Source organism: Pristiophorus japonicus, chromosome 1, assembly GCF_044704955.1.
Source record: "Pristiophorus japonicus isolate sPriJap1 chromosome 1, sPriJap1.hap1, whole genome shotgun sequence".
NCBI lineage: Eukaryota > Metazoa > Chordata > Chondrichthyes > Pristiophoridae > Pristiophorus > Pristiophorus japonicus.
In genome coordinates this window covers 232431062-232448359 of record NC_091977.1, presented here as the reverse complement: position 1 = coordinate 232448359, position 17298 = coordinate 232431062, and the positions used below count along the sequence as shown (strand labels likewise).

The 17298-nt window shown below is 44.4% G+C and overlaps 1 protein-coding gene across 1 annotated transcript in view; it reads right to left on the bottom strand.

Annotated features, from left to right (window-relative positions):
- ecpas (Ecm29 proteasome adaptor and scaffold) overlaps positions 1-17298 on the bottom strand; it is a 151663-nt gene that overhangs the window by 102315 nt on the left and 32050 nt on the right. The window contains exons 6-9 of the mRNA XM_070887950.1: positions 16468-16621; positions 13953-14092; positions 10517-10598; positions 1369-1488 (exon numbers count right to left, since the gene is read on the bottom strand). Of these exons, the coding sequence (XP_070744051.1) occupies positions 1369-1488; positions 10517-10598; positions 13953-14092; positions 16468-16621 (496 nt within the window). The remainder of the gene's footprint in view (positions 1-1368; positions 1489-10516; positions 10599-13952; positions 14093-16467; positions 16622-17298) is intronic.

The following is a 17298-nucleotide window of genomic DNA, read 5'->3' as shown; positions in this document are numbered from 1 at the left end:
GGGGAAGAAAAGGGGGGGGAAGAAAAGGGGGGGGGGAAGAAAAGGGGGGGAGGAAGAAAAGGGGTGGGGAAGAAAAGGGGGGGGAAGAAAAGGGGGGGAGGAAGAAAAGGGGGGGAGGAAAAGGGGAGGGGAAGAAAAGGGGGGGAGGAAGAAAAGGGGGGGAGGAAGAAAAGGGGGGGAGGAAGAAAAGGGGGGAGGAAGAAAAGGGGGGGAGGAAGAAAAGGGGGGAGGAAGAAAAGGGGGGAGGAAGAAAAGGGGGGGAGGAAGAAAAGGGGGGGAGGAAGAAAAGGGGGGGGAGGAGGAAAAGGGGAGGGGAAGAAAAGGGGGGGAGGAAGAAAAGGGGGGGGGGAGGAAGAAAAGGGGGGGGAGGAAGAAAAGGGGGGAGGAAGAAAAGGGGGGGGAGGAAAAAGGGGGGGGAGGAAGAAAAGGGGGGGGAGGAAGAAAAGGGGGGGAGGAAGAAAAGGGGGGGAGGAAGAAAGGGGGGGAGGAAGAAAAGGGGGGGGAGGAAGAAAAGGGGGGGGGAAGAAAAGGGGGGAGGAAGAAAAGTGGGGAGGAAGAAAAGGGGGGGGGAAGAAAGAAAAGGAGGTTGGGGGAGGGAGGGAGGGCGGTCCAGTCGATCTCTGAGTATCAGAGCAGGGAGGTGTTACTGCAGTTGTACAGGGCCTTGGTGAGGCCATACCTTGAGTACTGTGGGCAGTTTTGGTCTCCTAAGCTGAGGAAGGACATTCTTGCTATTGAGGGAGTGCAGCGAAGGTTCACTTGACTGATTCCCGGGATGGCAGGACTGACATATGAAGAAAGACTGGATCAACTCGGCTTATATTCACTGAAATTTAGAAGAATGAGAGGGGATTTCATAGAAACATATAAAATTCTGACGGGATAGGACAGGTTAGATGCAGGAAGAATGTTCTTGATGTTGGGGAAGTTCAGAACCAGGGGTCACAGTTTAAGGATAAGGGGTAAGCCATTTAGGACCAAGATGAGGAGAAACTTCTTCACTCAAGAGAATTGTGAACCTGTGGAATTCTTTACCACAGAAAGTTGTTGAGGCCAGTTCGTTAAATATATTCAAAAGGGAGTTAGATGTGGTCCTTACGGCTAAAGGGATCAAGGGGTATGGAGAGAAAGCAGAAATGGGGTACTGAAGTTGCACGATCAGCCATTATCATATTGAATGGCGGTGCAGGCTCGAAGGGCCGAATGGCCTACTCCTGCACCTATTTTCTATGTTTCTAAGTTCACATTTGAATTCTGTAGCATTAGATTTCAGCTGAAACGTGACCAAGACTGAACTTAAACATCCTCAAAAGAAAGTTGTAGTTTGCATTGAAGTAGCCCAGTTTGACAGTAGTAGCGAATGTGTACCTGTATACTGGCTGGAAATGTCTCTACAGCCTGTCTGGACCGCAATAAGTGAGGGAGGATCTTCAGTTTAACTCTGGTGCTGACCGGCTCCCGTTTCAGGTCAGGTTTTAAGGCTGCTCCCTGCAAAAGAATAGCATGCAGTTAAAGTAACTAGAACTGTAAAATCAAACAAACTGAAATAAACTTTATACATGGGGTGAAGGGGAAAGCAGCTCATGTAAATAAATTTTAATATTTATAGCAACAGCTGGAGCCCTAAAATGGGAGATTTAAGAAAGACATAGGGTATGGAACAGACAGTTAAGAAGTCATCTCAAGATGATGAGATTTTGATGGAGTAAATAGGAAAATAAATTCCCTCTGGTAAGTGGGTCAATAACTGGAAGTCATTGGTTCAAAATCGTTGGCAAAAAATCCAGAGGGAAAATGAGGAGACTTTTTTTCACTCAGAGTTGTCGGGATCTGGAACACTCTACCTGAAAAGGTGGTGGGTGCCGATACCATAAATAATTTTAAAACAGAATTGGATTGGCACTTCAGGATGAACTTACAGGGATGTGGGACTAAGCACGACTGCTCTTTCAAAGAGCCAGCACAGGCACGATGGGCCGAATAACCTCTTTCTGTGCTGTAAGTTTCTATGAATTCCTTTATCAGCATATAAGGTCTGTGCTAAATTAACTGATCTGAGCTCGGGCGGCAGAAGACAACAGGTCTTCAGAATTACCTTTGCTCTGTTACAGGTACTAACTGATTCAGTCAGCACCTGTAATTCCACAGGTATTGACTGCTCTCCTGTGATCACACTCACGAACGTGCACACACAAGAGCACGCTTGCATCCAATACACAAGAGATTCCTCGTAGTCACTATGAAGCAACAATTTCAGTTCAAATTGGGCATCTGTGACTGGTGGAGTATCTTGGGGACTGCTGCTGTTCAAAATGGCCCAGCCTACTTAAAATAATCAGTTTCTCCTACATATTTATTTGTGCAGGTTATTTCCCATTTTTATCACTCTGATGGGCCTGGACTCACTGGGTGAGCAGAGCAGTCTGACACTCACCACCTAGGTTATTGAATTCATTTGAACAGAACTTAACTGGACCAGCCATATAAATACTGTGGCTACAAGAGCAGGTCAGAGGCTTGGTATTCTTCAGTGAGTGACTCGCCTCCTGGCTCCTCAAGCCTTTCCACAAGTCAGGAGTGTGATGGAATACTCTCCACTTGCCTGGACAAGCGCAGCTCCAACAACACCCAAGAAGCTTGACGCCATCCAGGACAAAGCAGCCCGCTTGATCGGCACCCATCCACCACCTTCAACATTCACTCCCTCTACCACTAGTGCATCGTGGCTGCAGTGTGTACCATCTACAAGATGTATTGCAGCAACTTGCCAACGCTTCTTCGACAGCACCTTCCAAACCGGCAACCTCTACCATCCACGGATTTATGAAAAAGAAATCATGTGTGACAAATCTGTTAAGAACTTTTTGAGGTTGTAACTAGCAGAATAGATAAGGGGGCACCAGTGGATGTGGTGTATTTGGATTTGCAGAAAGCATCTGATAAGGGACAATACAAGAGGTTATTAAACAAAATTAGGGCTCATGGAATTGGGGGTAATACACTAGCACTGATTGAGGATTGGTTAATGGACAGAAAACAGAGAGTCGGATAAATTGGGTCATTTTCAGGTTGGCAGGCTGTAGCTAGTGGGGTACCGCAAAGATCAGAGCTTGGGCTTCAGCTATTCACAATCTATATCAATGATTTGGATGAGGAAACCAAATGTAATGTATCCAAGTTTGCTGATGATACAAAGCTAGGTGGGAATATAAGTTGTGAGGAGGATGCAAAGAGGGATATAGACAGGCTAAGTGAGTGGGTAAGAACATGGCAAATGGAATGTAATGTGGAGAAATGTTAAGTTATCCACTTTGGTAGAAAAAATAGAAAAACAGAGAGTTTGCGAAATGTTGGTGTTCAGAGGGTGTCCTTGTACACGAATCACAAAGTTAACATGCAGGTACAGCAAGCAATTGAGAGCGCAAATGGTATGTTGGCCTTTATTACAAGAGGATTTGAATAGAAAAATAAAGCGGCCCAAAATTCACCGTCCGCGGATTTTGGGCAGTCGATCGAAAAAAATCGATTGGCCACCGCAGTACAATACTTTTCCCTGCCCGAGCCATATTCAACTCGCGGAGGATTTCAACGGTGTTGACTTCCGCCGGAAACAGCACGGTGAAGCCGCTGTCGAGGAAGGTTTCCAGCGGTGAGTTCTGCAGCATGCGAGCCACTGGAAAGGGGCTACCACAGCGAAATTCACCGAGGAAAAGGTAGGACTTTTCCCAGCAGTGCCTTCACGAGGTTTTCGATGTGGTGCTCAAAAGCGACACCGCTGGGGCCTTTGGTAGGTAAAGTTTTATTACATATTATTGTTTTTATTTCATTTTCCAGCATCCCCAGTATTTATCTTTTGATAGAGTTTTATTACTTATTTGTGTGTTATTTCATTTTCCATGGTCATCAGTATTTAGCTTTTGATAATAGTTTTATTAATTGTTTTGGATCCATTAAACCTGCTGAGTGCTGCTCAAAGGTTTGCACATACCCCTGTACTTTTAAACATAGAAACATAGGGCCCAAGTTGCCACACGCGCCTAGAACGGCGCAGTCCTGACCTGGACACCCGTTTTTCGTGCCACAAAGTGCGCCTAAAAAAATCCTCGGTATTCTCCACCTACTTGCAGGTCCTCTGGCCCTCGGCGCAGCCAGCACGAGCTGTGGGGGGGGGGGGGGGGGCGGAGCCAGGTCCCTGTGCTGAAAACAGTGCCGGGACCTCTGTACATGCGCGCTACAGTCGGCACGCAAGTGCAGTAGCTCCAGGCGCTGAGCTGTGTGGGAGGGGCCCGAAGCACGCAGCCCCTAGCCCTGGCTGAATGGCCTCACTGGGGCTGCGTGACACCCGCTCCCCGCCGCCCCCCCCCCCCCGCCTCCGGACCAGACCCGACACCCGCTCCCCCCGCCTCCGGACCAGACCAGACCCGACACCCGCTTCCCGCCCCCGGACCAGACCCGACACCCGCGACTGACCCGACCCGACCCACGCTCCTGTTCACGCTCCCCGCCTGGACCCGACCCGCGCTCCTGTTCCCACTCCCGAACTGGATCCGACCTGACCTCCCCCCCTCCCTCTCGCCCCCTCCCCCTCACTCTCTCTCTCTCTCCCTCCCTCCCCGACCCAACACCACCAACCTGTAAATCTGGTGCTGGGGACGGGCCGGCAGCCTTCGGTCCCGAAAGGCTTGCCTGAAGCACTTTCACAGAGGTAGGAAGATGGTTTATTTAATCTTTTCTTTGCTTATAAATGTTTATTCAGGTTGGATTTATTTGTATAATATTTGTATAAGTATAAATAAGGATTTATTATAGAATTTAATGACTTCCCTTCCCCCCCCCACCCCACCTCGTTCTGGACGCCTAATTTGTAACCTGCGCCTGATTTTTTTAATGTGTAGAACAGGTTTTTTCAGTTCTACAAAAATCTTCACTTGCTCCATTCTACTTTAGTTTGGAGTACGTTTTCACTGTGGAAACTTTCAAATCAGGAGTCAGTGGCCGGACATGCCCCCTTTTGAAGAAAAAATTCTGTTCCAAAGTGAAACTGTTCTAACTGACTAGAACTGCAGAAAGAAAAATGTGGAGAATTGCGATTTCTAAGATAGTCCGTTCTCCACCAGTTGCTCCTAAAAATCAGGCGCAAATCATGTAGAAACTTGGGCCCATAGAAAATAGGTGCAGGAGTAGGCCATTCGGCTCTTCGAGCCTGCACGACCATTCAATAAGATCATGGCTGATCATTCCCTCAGTACCCCTTTCCTTCTTTCTCTCCACACCCCTTGATACCTTTAGCCGTAAGGGCCATATCTAACTCCCTCTTGAATATTTCCAATGAACTGGCATCAACAACTCTCTGTGGCAGGGAATTCCACAGGTTAACAACTCTCTGAGCGAAGAAGTTTCTCCTCAACTCAGTTCTAAATGGCCTACCCCTTATTCTAAGACTGTGTCCCCAGGCTCTGGACTTCCCTAACATCGGGAACATTCTACCCGCATCTAACCTGTCCCGTCCCGTCAGAATCTTATATGTTTCTATGAGATCCCCTTTCATTCTTCTAAACTCGAAAGTATAAAGGCCCAGTTGATCTAGTCTCTCCTCATATGTCAGTCCAGCCATCCCGGGAATCAGTCTGGTGAACCTTTGCTGCACTCCCTCAATAGTAAGAACGTCCTTCCTCAGATTAGGAGACCAAAACTGAACACAATATTCCAGGTGAGGCCTCACCAAGGCCCTGTACAACTGCAGTAAAACCTCCCTGCTCCTATACTCAAATCCCCTAGGTATGAAGGCCAACATACCATTTGCCTTCTTCCCCGTCTGCTGTATCTGCATGCCAACTTTCAAAGACTGCTGAACATGACACTCGGGTCTCGTTGCACCTCCGCTTTTCCTAATCTGCCGCCATTCAGATAATATTCTGTCTTTGCGTTTTTGCCCACGAAGTGGATAACCTCACATTTATCCACATTATACTGCATCTGCCATGGTGTTACATTAGCTACCCTCCAGTCCATAGGAACTAATCCAGTCGATCCAGTTGGAAAATGATCACCAATGCATCCACTATTTCTAGGGCCACTTCCTTAAGTACTCTGGGGATTTATCGGCCTTCAATTTCCCTAACACAATTTCCCACCTAATAAGGATATCCTTCAGTTCCTCCTTCTCACTAGACCCTTGGTCCCCTAGTACTTCCGGAAAGTTATAGGTGTCTTCCTTCGTGAAGACAGAACCAAAGTATTTGTTCAATTGGTCTGCCATTTCTTTGTTCCCCATCATAAATTCACCTGAATCTGACTGCAAGGGACCTACGTTTGTCTTCACTAATCTTTTTCTCTTCACATATCTATAGAAGCTTTTGCAGTCAGTTTTTATGTTCCCGGCTAGCTTCTTTTCGTACTCTTATTTTCCCCCTCTTAATTAAAAACCTTTGTCCTCCTCTACTGAATTCTAAATTTCTCCCAGTCCTCAGGCTTGCTGCTTTTTCTGGCCAATTTGTATGCCTCTTCCTTGGATTTAACACTATCCTTAATTTCCCTTGTTAACCACCTTCCCTGTTTTATTTTTACTCCAGACAGGGATGTACAATTGCTGAAGTTCATCCATGTGATCTTTAAATGTTTGCCATTGCCTAGCCACCCTTTAAGTATAATTTGCCAGTCTATCCTAGCCAATTCACGCCTCAAACCATCGAAGTTACCTTTTCTTAAGTTCAAGACCCTAGTTTCTGAATTAACTGTGTCACTCTCCATTTTAATAAAGAATTCTACCATGTTAATTAGTCCCTTCTCATTACACATCACCCAGTCTAGGATGGTCAGCTCTCTAGTTGGTTCCTCGACATATTGGTCGAGAAAACCATCCCTAATACACTCCAGGAAATCCTCCTCAACCGCATTGCTAACCAGTTTGGTTAGCCCAATCAATATGTAGATTAAAGTCACCTATGATAACTGCTGTACCTTTATTGCATGCATCCCGAATTTCTTGTTTGATGCTGTCCATAACCTCACTGCTACTGTTTGGTGGTCTGTACACACTCCCACTAGCATTTTCTGCCCCTTGGTATTCTACAGCTTCACCCATACCGATTCCACATCATCCAAGCTAATGTCCTTTCTTACTACTGCATTAATTACCTCTTTAACCAGCAATGCCACCCCAGCTCCTTTTCCTTTCTGTCTGTCCTTCCTAAATGTTGAATACCCCTGGATGTTGAGTTCCCAGCCTTGGTCACCCTGAAGCCATGTCTCCGTGATGCCAATTACATCATACCCGTTAACTGCTATCTGCGCAGTTAATTCGTCGACCTTATTCCAAATACTCCTCGCACTGAGGTACAGAGCCTTCAGGCTTGTCTTTCTAACACACTTTGCCCCTTTAGAATTTTGCTGTAATGTGGCCCTTTTTCCCTTGGGTTTCTCTGCCCTCCACTTTTATTTTTCTTCTTTCTATCTTTTGCTTCTGCCCCATTCTACTTCCCTCTGTTTCCCTGCATAGGTTCTCATCCCCCTGCCATATTAGTTTAACTCCTCCTCAACAGCACGAGCAAACACTCCCCCTAGGACATTGCTTCCGGTCCTGCCCAGGTGCAGACCGTCCAGTTTGTACTGATCCCACCTCCCCCAGAACCGGTTCCAATGTCCCAGGAATTTGAATCCCTCCCTTCTGCACCACTCCTCAAGCCACGTATTCATCTGAGCTATCCTGCGATTCCTACTCTGACTAGCACATGGCACTGGTAGCAATCCTGAGATTACTACTTTTGAGGTCCTACTTTTTAAACTTAGCTCCTAGCACCCTAAATTCGTCTTGTTGGACCTCATCCCGTTTTTTACCTATATCATTGGTACCTATATGCACGACAACTTGCTGTTCACCTTCCCTTTTCAGAATGCCCTGCACCCACTCAGAGACATCCTTGACCCTTGCATCAGGGAGGCAACATACCATCCTGGAGTCTCGGTTGCGGCCGCAGAAACGTCTATCTATTCCCCTTACAATTGAATCCCCGATCACTACAGCTCTCCCACTCTTTTTCCTGCCCTCCTGCACAGGAGTGTTGGGAGGGCGACACCTGTTCAGAAGCAGGACAGCATGCAGGAGAAGGCGTCGCCGTCAGCACTGTGCGGGAAAGGGAGGCAGCAGCCATGATTCCTTCATTCTACGCCAGACCAGTGTGCCCGCCGTCTTCACCAGCCTGAATCAGGATTGCGGTTGGCTGCTTGGGGACAAGGGATATACCCTGTCCAATTGGCTGCTCATTCCTCTGCGAAACCCCAGGACAGCGCCAGAGCATGTATACAATGACGCTCATTGTGCCACCAGGTGTATCGAGTAGTGCATAGGTATCCTTAAGCAGAGATTCCGATGCCTGGACTGCTCTGGTGGCACCTTGCAGTACTCTCATCGGGTCTCCATACATGCTGCACAACCTGGCCATCATGAGGGGACAGCCGCTGGAGGTTAAGCCAGCAATACCACCTGAGGCGGAGGAGGAGGATCCCCGTCACCCCAGAGTTAGAAAGCATCAACCCATCGCCACCCTGGAAAGGCCGGGTGCAGACGGGCCAGCACCCTCCTGGGAGGGTGCCTCCTCACATACATGGAGGTGCCTAACAACTCCCCTGCAATCTCCCTCCATGCATTATGTACTGCCTGTCTGCCAGGTCTCCCCACGCCAGGAAACAGTATTCTTCTTCTGTCCGCCACACCATCCATCAGTGTCTCCAGCTCCATATCAGTGAACCTGTTGACTCTCCTTGCACCTCTTACACCAGCCATCCTTCCAACCTCCTTCGCCCACCCTCAGGGCCTTGCTGCAAACCCTGCAGCTGGCTCATTAGAAACCCTTACCTGCATGCTGAATTTCTCAGTGGTGATAACACTCAAACTAAGACAGCCACACTGCTGAAAAATCCACTTTGGAAGGGTTCATTAGCACTGGAACCAATTTGTTCACTTTTGGAGCTGAATATGGCATGGCCAAGCCGCAAAAAAATGTTGCCGCTAATGGCCACAAAAAGGTGGGGGGAACACCAGCTTTCCAGCAGTACTGAATTTTGGGCCCAAAATGTCTTACTGCAATTATATGGGGCCCTGGTGAGACCACACCTGGAGTATTGTGTACAGTTTTGGTCTTCTTACCCAAGGAAGGATATACTTGCCATAGAGGGAGTGCAGCGAAGGTTCACCAGACTGAATCCTGGGATGGGGGGATTGTCCTATGATGAGAGATTGAGTAGACTGTGTCTATATTCGAGAGTTTAGAAGAATGACACATAAGCATTTTGTATGTTTCAATGAAATTAACAGGGTAGATGCAGGGAGGATGTTTCCCCTGGATGGGGAGTCTAGAACCAGGAGTCACAGTCTCAGAATAAGGGGTCGACCATTTAGGACTGAGTTGAGACATTTCTTCACTCAGAGGGTTGTAAATCTTTGGAATTCTCTACCCCAGAGGGCTGTGGAAGCTCAGTCTTTGAGCATATTCAAAACAGAGATCGATCTCAGGAAGGAAATACTTGCCTTAGAGGCGATGCAACGAAGGTGTACTAGATTGATCCCTGGGATGAGAGGGTCGTCCTATGAGGAGAGATTGAGTAGATTGGGCCTATACTCTCTGGAGTTTAGACTGAGAGGTTACGTCAGTGAAACATACAAGATTCTCAGGGGGATTGACAGGGTAGATGTTAAGAGATTGTTTCCCCTGGCTGTAGAGTCTGAAACTAGGGGGCATAGTCTCAGGATAAAGGGTTGGCCATTTAACACTGAGGTGAGGAGGAATTTCTTCACAGAGTGCTGTGAATCTTTGGAATTCTCTATCTCAAAGGGCTGTGGATGCGGAGTCAAGGTTGAGAAAGATAGATAGATTTTTGGACTCTAGGGGAATCAAAGGATGGGGATAGTGTATGCAAGTGAAGTTGAAGTAGAAGATCAGCCATGACCTCATTGGATGCTGGAGCAGGTTAGAGGGTCGAAATGGCATACTCCTTTTCCTATTTCTTATGTAGAAGGACAAGGGCAGCAGGTGCATGGGAACACCACTATCTCCAAGTTCCCCTCCAAGTCACACATCATCCCGATTTGGAAATAGAACGCCATTCCTTCATCGTCACTGGGTCAAAATCCTGGAACTCCCTACCACACAGCACTGGGTGTACTTTCACCACACAGACTGCAGGGGATCTAGAAGGCTGCCCACCACCACCTTTTCAAGGGCAATTATAAATGGGCAATAATCCTGGCCTTGCCAGTGACATCCACATTCCATAAATAAATATAACTTTTTTTTGGGAGGGGGGGGGGGGGGGAATCATAAGAAATCAATTTTGCAGTGACACACTTAGTTTCCACTCTGCTCATTTTGCTGGCTTTCATTTAAATGGGCTTCACTGCACTTAAAAATTATTTTTATAAAACTATTGAAAACATAGTATCTAAGTTTTCAGCTTTACAGGAGGCATGGCAATCAGGATGTCTGACCGAACAATAAAGTAGAAAATTACACAAACGTACCTCTTTCGTTTTCAGTGGTATGTCCCCCAGGTAAATCTTGTAGAGTTTATTGACAATAATAGGATTGTTCCAGTCAATTATACTGTGAAAGGTTTAAAAACATTAATTTTTCATATTGCACATCATTTCTACCACTCTTCATTAAAAAATCTTGGCAAAACACATGACTGACAGCTCAGAATGTCGAGAATTAGGATAAAAATATCATTGGATATACCAATGTGAATTAATGCAGTAACTCCAGTGCACAGGAAAGTATGCATTGATATTATTAAAAGTACAACGCTTTTCAGTCAAAACATGCAAAATTAAGCAACATTAAGACAACATTGCAGTTGCAAAAACAACATTGTTAATTGTTGATCTATGAAGTTTAGATTGTTCTACTCTACTGATTGATATATTTGAAAAGTGTATATATGGAGCTAGCAAAGTTGACAGCAGAATTCGCGGCATACTGCATCATGGAGGCACACGCTGAAACATGATCCGCCACATGCTGAATTGCCACGCTCAATCGTTCTGGCGTTCCTCCACTTCTGGCCTCTTGAGCATCACTGATTTTCATCGCTCCACCATTGCCAGCCATGCCTTCAGCTGCCCTAAGCAATGGCTTTCCCTCTCTCGACCCCTATACTTCACACTCCCCTTTTAAGACACTTCTTAAAACCCACCTCTTTGATCAAGCCAGAGGATGTAGTCCATATCGGTACCAATGACATAGGTAGAAAGAGGGATGAGGTCCTGAAGGCAGAATTTAGGGAGCTAGGAGAGAGATTAAAAAGCAGGACCTCAAAAGGTAGTAATCTCAGGATTACTCCCGGTGCCAGTGGCTAGTGAGCACAGAAATAGGAGGATAGAGCAGATGAATACGTGGCTGGAGAGATAATGCAGGAGGGCTTTAGATTCCCGAGCCATTGGGACCGCTTCTGGGGGAGGTGGGACCTGTACAGGCCGGACGGGTTGCACCTCAACAGAGCCGAGACCAATATCCTCACGGGAGGTTTGCTAGTGCTGTTGGGGAGGGTTTAAACTAGCTTGGCAGGGGGATGGGAACCTGAGAATAGATTCAGTAGGGAGGGATTAGAAAGCAAAAATATAGAGGGCTTGAAGGACAGAGGAAACAAGCAGGAAAAAAGGTAAAAAAAACAAATTTAAAAGATTTTTTTTAGTCTAAATGCACATAGCATTAGTAACAAAATAGATGAGTTGACGGCACAAATAGGTATTTTCTGAAAGCCATTACAAAGATGTGGTTGCAAGGTGACCAGGACTGGGAACTAAATATTCAGGAGTATTTGACATTTCAGAAGGACAGACAGAAAGGAAATGGAGGTGGGGGAGCACTGTTACTAAAGGATGGGATCAGTGCATTAGTGAGAAACGATACTGGCTCAGAGGATCAAGATGTTGAATCAGTTTGGGTGGAGATAAGGAATAATAAAGGGAACACGTCGCTGGTGGGCATAGTCTATAGGCCCACTAACAGTAGCTACATTGTTGGACGGAGTATAAAAGAAGAAATAATGGAGGCTTGTAATAAAGGAACGGCAATAATCATGGGTGATTTTAACCATCATATTGATTGGACAAAGCAAATTGGCCAGGGTAATCTTGAGGAGGAGTTCAGAGTGTGTATCCGGGATAGTTTCCTTGGAACAGTATGTTGCGGAACCACCAGGGAGCAGGCTATCTTAGATTTAGTACTGTGTAATGAGGATTAATAAATTATCTCATAGTAAAAGATCCTCTAGGAATGAGTGACCATAATATGGTTGAATTTCAAATTCAGTTGGAGAGTGAGAAAGTTGGTTCTCAAACTAGGATCCTAAGCTTAAATAAAGGAGACTACAAAGGTATGAGGGCAGAGGTGGCTAAAGTGGACTAGGAAAATAGACTAAAGAATGGGATGGTTGATGAGCAATGGCAGACATTTAAGGAGATATTTCATAACTTGCAACAAAAATATATCCCAATGAGAAGAAAAGCCTGTAAGAGAAGGGATAACCATCAGTGGCTAACTAAGGAAATAAGGGAGATTATCAAATTGAAAACAAAGGCATACAATGTGGCCAAGACTAGTGGGAGGCCAGAGGATTGGGAAATTTTTAAAAGCCAGCAGAGAATGACACAAAAAATGATTGAGAGGGAAAATAGATTATGAAAGTTAACTAGCAAGAAATATAAAAATAGATAGCAAGAGTTTCTACAGGTACATAAAAAGGAAAAGAGTGGCTTAAGTAAATGATGGTCCCCTGGAGAGATGAGACTGGGGAATTAATAATGGAGAACAGGGAAATAGCAGAGACTATGAACAAATATTTTGTATCGGTCTTCACGGTAGAAGACAATAAAAACATCCCAATAGTGGATAATCAAGGGGCTATAGGTAGAGAGGAACTTAATACAATCACTAATGAAGTAGTATTAGGTTAAATAATGGGAATAAAGGCAGACAAGTTCCCTGGACCTGATGCCTTACATCCTAGCGTCTTAAAATAAGTGGCTGCAGAGATAGTGGATGCATTGGTTGTAATCTGCCAAAATTCCCTGGATTCTGGGGCGGTCCCAGCAGATTGGAAAACCGCAAATGTAACGCCCCTATTTAAAAAAGGAGGCAGACAAAAAGCAGGAAATTATAGACCAGTTAGCCTAACGTCTGTGGTTGGGAAAATGCTGAAGTCCATTATTAAGGAAGCAATATCGAGACATTTGGAAAAGCATGTTCAATCAAGCAGAGTCAGCATGGTTTTATGAAAGGGAAATCATGTTTGACAAATTTTCTGGAGTTCTTTGAGGATGTAACGAGCAGGGTGGATAAGGGGGAAACCAGTGGATGTGGTGTATTTGGATTTCCAGAAGGCATTTGATAAGGTGCCACATAAGAGGTTGCTGCACAAGATAAAAGCTCACAGGGTTGGGGGTAATATATTAATATGGATGGAGGATTGGCTAACTTAACAGAAAACAGAGAGTCAGGTTAAATGGGTCATTTTCCAGATTGGCAAACAGTGACTAGTGGGGTGCCGCAGGGATCAGTGTTGGGTCCTCAACTATTTACAATCTATATTAATGACTTGGATGAAGGGACCGAGTGTAATGTAGCCAAGTTAGCTGATGATACAAAGATGGGTGTGAAAGCAAAAAATCTGCAAAGGGATATAGACAGGCTAAGTGAGTTGACAAAAATTTGGCAGATGGGAGTATAATGTGGAAAAATGTGAGGTTATCCACTTTGGCAGAAATAATAGAAAAGCAAATTATAATTTAAAGGAAGAAAAATTGCAGAGTGCTGCAGTACAGAGGGACCTGGGGGTCCTTGTGCATGAAACACAAAAGGTTGGTATGCAGATACAGCAAGTAATGGTCTGATATTAAGTATTGGATCTAAAAAGCTTTTTTTTTAAAGATAAAAAGCGAAAGCCTCAATTCTTACCTTTGCCTGCTTTTCACTTCCATATCAGCAGCAGTTGCCACGCTGTGCCGAGTGTCACTCGATGCTACCACCAGATGAACAATTGCTTCATTTTCAGGTATCTGCTCCGCTTCAATGAATTTCACAATTCCTAATTTGCACTATTTTCAGACATTAAATAGGATTAATCAGTAATTAATTTTCTTTCTCCGCCCCCCCGCCATCCCCCAAACTATTTTAAAAATTAACAGTGCATCAATGTTAACACTAATGATCAGTTGAAGTGCTGATAATCTGTACTGTGCTGAAAGCACACGCATATGGATATTTTAAAATTAGACATCTATAATTTTAAAAGCCTTATGTCTGCAAACACTTCCTGTCTGCGCCACCCGACCTATTGTTGTCACATTATCAATTCACCCCCCCTCATTATAAATTGCTGTTTCACATTTATAATCTGAATGCATAGGCTGAATCTTTTCAGAGACACAGCACCATGTTTTTTTAAAAAATTATTTAATTATTAAATTTTGTATCCTTTTTTACATTTTAATTTTAAATACATTTATTTTTTCCCATCTTGGTGCCCTTCAACCTGCTCTCTCCCCTCCAAAATTTAAAAAAATAAATCTGGCTCCTGTTCTTCGCCTACTCCTGGGACCTCTCCACTGGCTTATGAGCTTATCTGAAATAATGAAATAAATATACAGATATAACCCAACTCTAAGTTTGTGAATTCTTTTAAATATATAAATGAATATTTAATAACATAGGATTGAGTGTGCTGCTCCCCTCTGTAGGTTCGGGCAGCGTCACGATTCTATGCCCTCTACCCTAGCCCAACTTTCAAGTGATTGTCATCTGGTATCGACTGTTAAGTCGGTATATCTGGGCTGTGCTGTCCTCTGCCCACCTCACGTTGACGCTTCTGATGGTGGCGCACCATCTTATTGAAGCTGGGCTGGTCCCTCACCACGCTGCCAATATTTGGACACAAGCCCCATAGCCAATGGCCAATTTATGTAGCTGCGAGATGAATAGGGCCAGGATGAGAACCCATCATATATATATATATTTAACGACCTGTAGGGGAGATGCATAATTACAGTGCAACAAATTTATATAGGCAGTTTCCATTACGAATGTGGAGATGGAAATTTATAATGGAAATATAAAAATGAGACTGTATGACTATAAATGGAGACTGAATTGCATCTGTGCACTTGGGTCTAATTAACCCCTGCCCTCAAACTCCACTTCACCTGAAGACTACACTTGCTCTTGACTGGCTGTGCACAACGCCATGGGAGATTGACTAGTTTTAATTAAAATGTCTTCCAACATCAAATCTACATGCGATTCTAAAAAACAATTTCCACAATTGTTATCTGGTTCGTCAAATAAGTTGCAATCACTGATATCACATTGTGGTTTGCTGCCAACTGCAATCCCATCTGCAAAAGCCAGCACTAATGCTGTTTAGCATTGCCAGCCTTTTAAAGAACCTTCTCCCAATATCATGGAAGGTTCATGGCCAGACTGACACAGTTGTAAACTAAGTAGTTGCAGGATTTGCATTTGCACCATTGCTTTAAACTTCAGAACTGACGTACACATAGAAAGTAGGTGCAGGAGTAGGCCATTCGGAACTTCGAGCCTGCACCACATTCAATATAATCAAGGCTGATCATGCAACTTCAGTACCCCATTCCTGCTTTCTCTCCATGCCCCTTGATCCCTTAAGCCGTAAGGGCCAAATATTATGCATGCACATTTATTTACTGTCGTCAAGTCTGACTTGCAGTATAAGCGTAAGCAGTTCTATGATAGAAATGGGCCATGAGAAAAGAAAGGAAATTAATATAGCAGTTTAAAGAGTGTCTACATTTAAAGAGTCAAACCTTTTTTTCAAAAATTTGTGTCAGAAAACACCTCAACTTTTTGTTTTAAATGCCTGTACCTCACCTGGTTTGGTTACCTAAATTACTTTACAACAAAAGAATTCTGTGCCTTAAAACATGTTTTGTACATATTGCACACTTGTATTTAGGTTGGCCGCCTTTAAGATCACGTACAGGTTTTAGAACTCATCTTCTCCCATTGAGCAGCTCTTGGATGAGCTTTTAGGTGGAGCATTGCACTGCAAGCAGACTGCTCCTCTTTTGAGGGATATGTGGGGGCAGTTTAGGAAGAGAAAGAAGGAAGAAACTATTAAAATTAGTTTAGTTCCACCAAAGCATGCCTCATATCGGTCAGTAATGCAGCACAGATTGTGCTTATGCAGATTTCTGCAAGACAAATTGTTCTACCCTGCTAGCAAGGACTAGCTGCATGACGACAAGTGGCAGCTTTGTTTTCTTTTGGTGGAGTGAGGAGCTTTAGAGTGAGGGAAGGAATTGCTTTGTTTTCCAACTATAGCTCATCGAACCACAATTTCAAATCATTATCTAGCAACACTGAAAGGTTGGTTGCAACATGTAACCCATTAATGAATGTTCTTTCATATTTCAAAAAGTCTATGGCAATCTATTACCTGTTCCAGCTGTTCAGGCGTCCATGGGTTATCACCAACAACACGTTTAGCTGCATACGAACTCATGCCCGGTGGTGGCTGAGCAATACCACCACTACTGACAGCTTGCTGGGGGCCTTGGCTTGGTCGATTTTGGGGCTCACTTAACACAAACCTAAAACAAGAACCAATTGTAAGATGAAACAAAAACTTTTTATTTACAGTAGCCCTCACTACAATATTTCGAGCTGGAAGCATGATTACAGAGGAGCATAAGTTATTTAGATTCAACAGGCAATTTGATCACTTTACGATGCTAGCATGTTTATTGTTAATTCCAAAAAAACAAAAGAAAACTTTTATCATCAGATTCTAAGGGAACTTGGTTTTTCGAAAGCTTCTGCCTTATATCTGCAACCACTGTGATCAGTGCTAATGTAATACTCAACAAATTTGAAACGCACTTTAGAGAAATATTTCAGCTTGATTGTTTAAAACAAAACCTCCTCAAATTCCAGCATGCTCAAAATATGGTTTTTACGGTATAAAAGATAACTGCACAAGATAAAAGTTCACGGAGTTGGGGGTACTATATTAGCATGGATAGAGGATTGGCTAACGAACACAAAACAGAGTCGGGATAAATGGTTCATTCTCGGGTTGGCAATCAGTAACCAGTGGGGTGCCGCAGGGATCAGTGCTGGGATCCCAACTATTTACAATCTATATTAACGACTTGGAAGAAGGGACTGAGTGTAACATAGCCAAGTTTGCTGACGATACAAAGATGGGATTGCGGTAAATCTTATACCCATTTGCTCCAATTGTTTCTCCAAGCCTTCCTAGTGATCA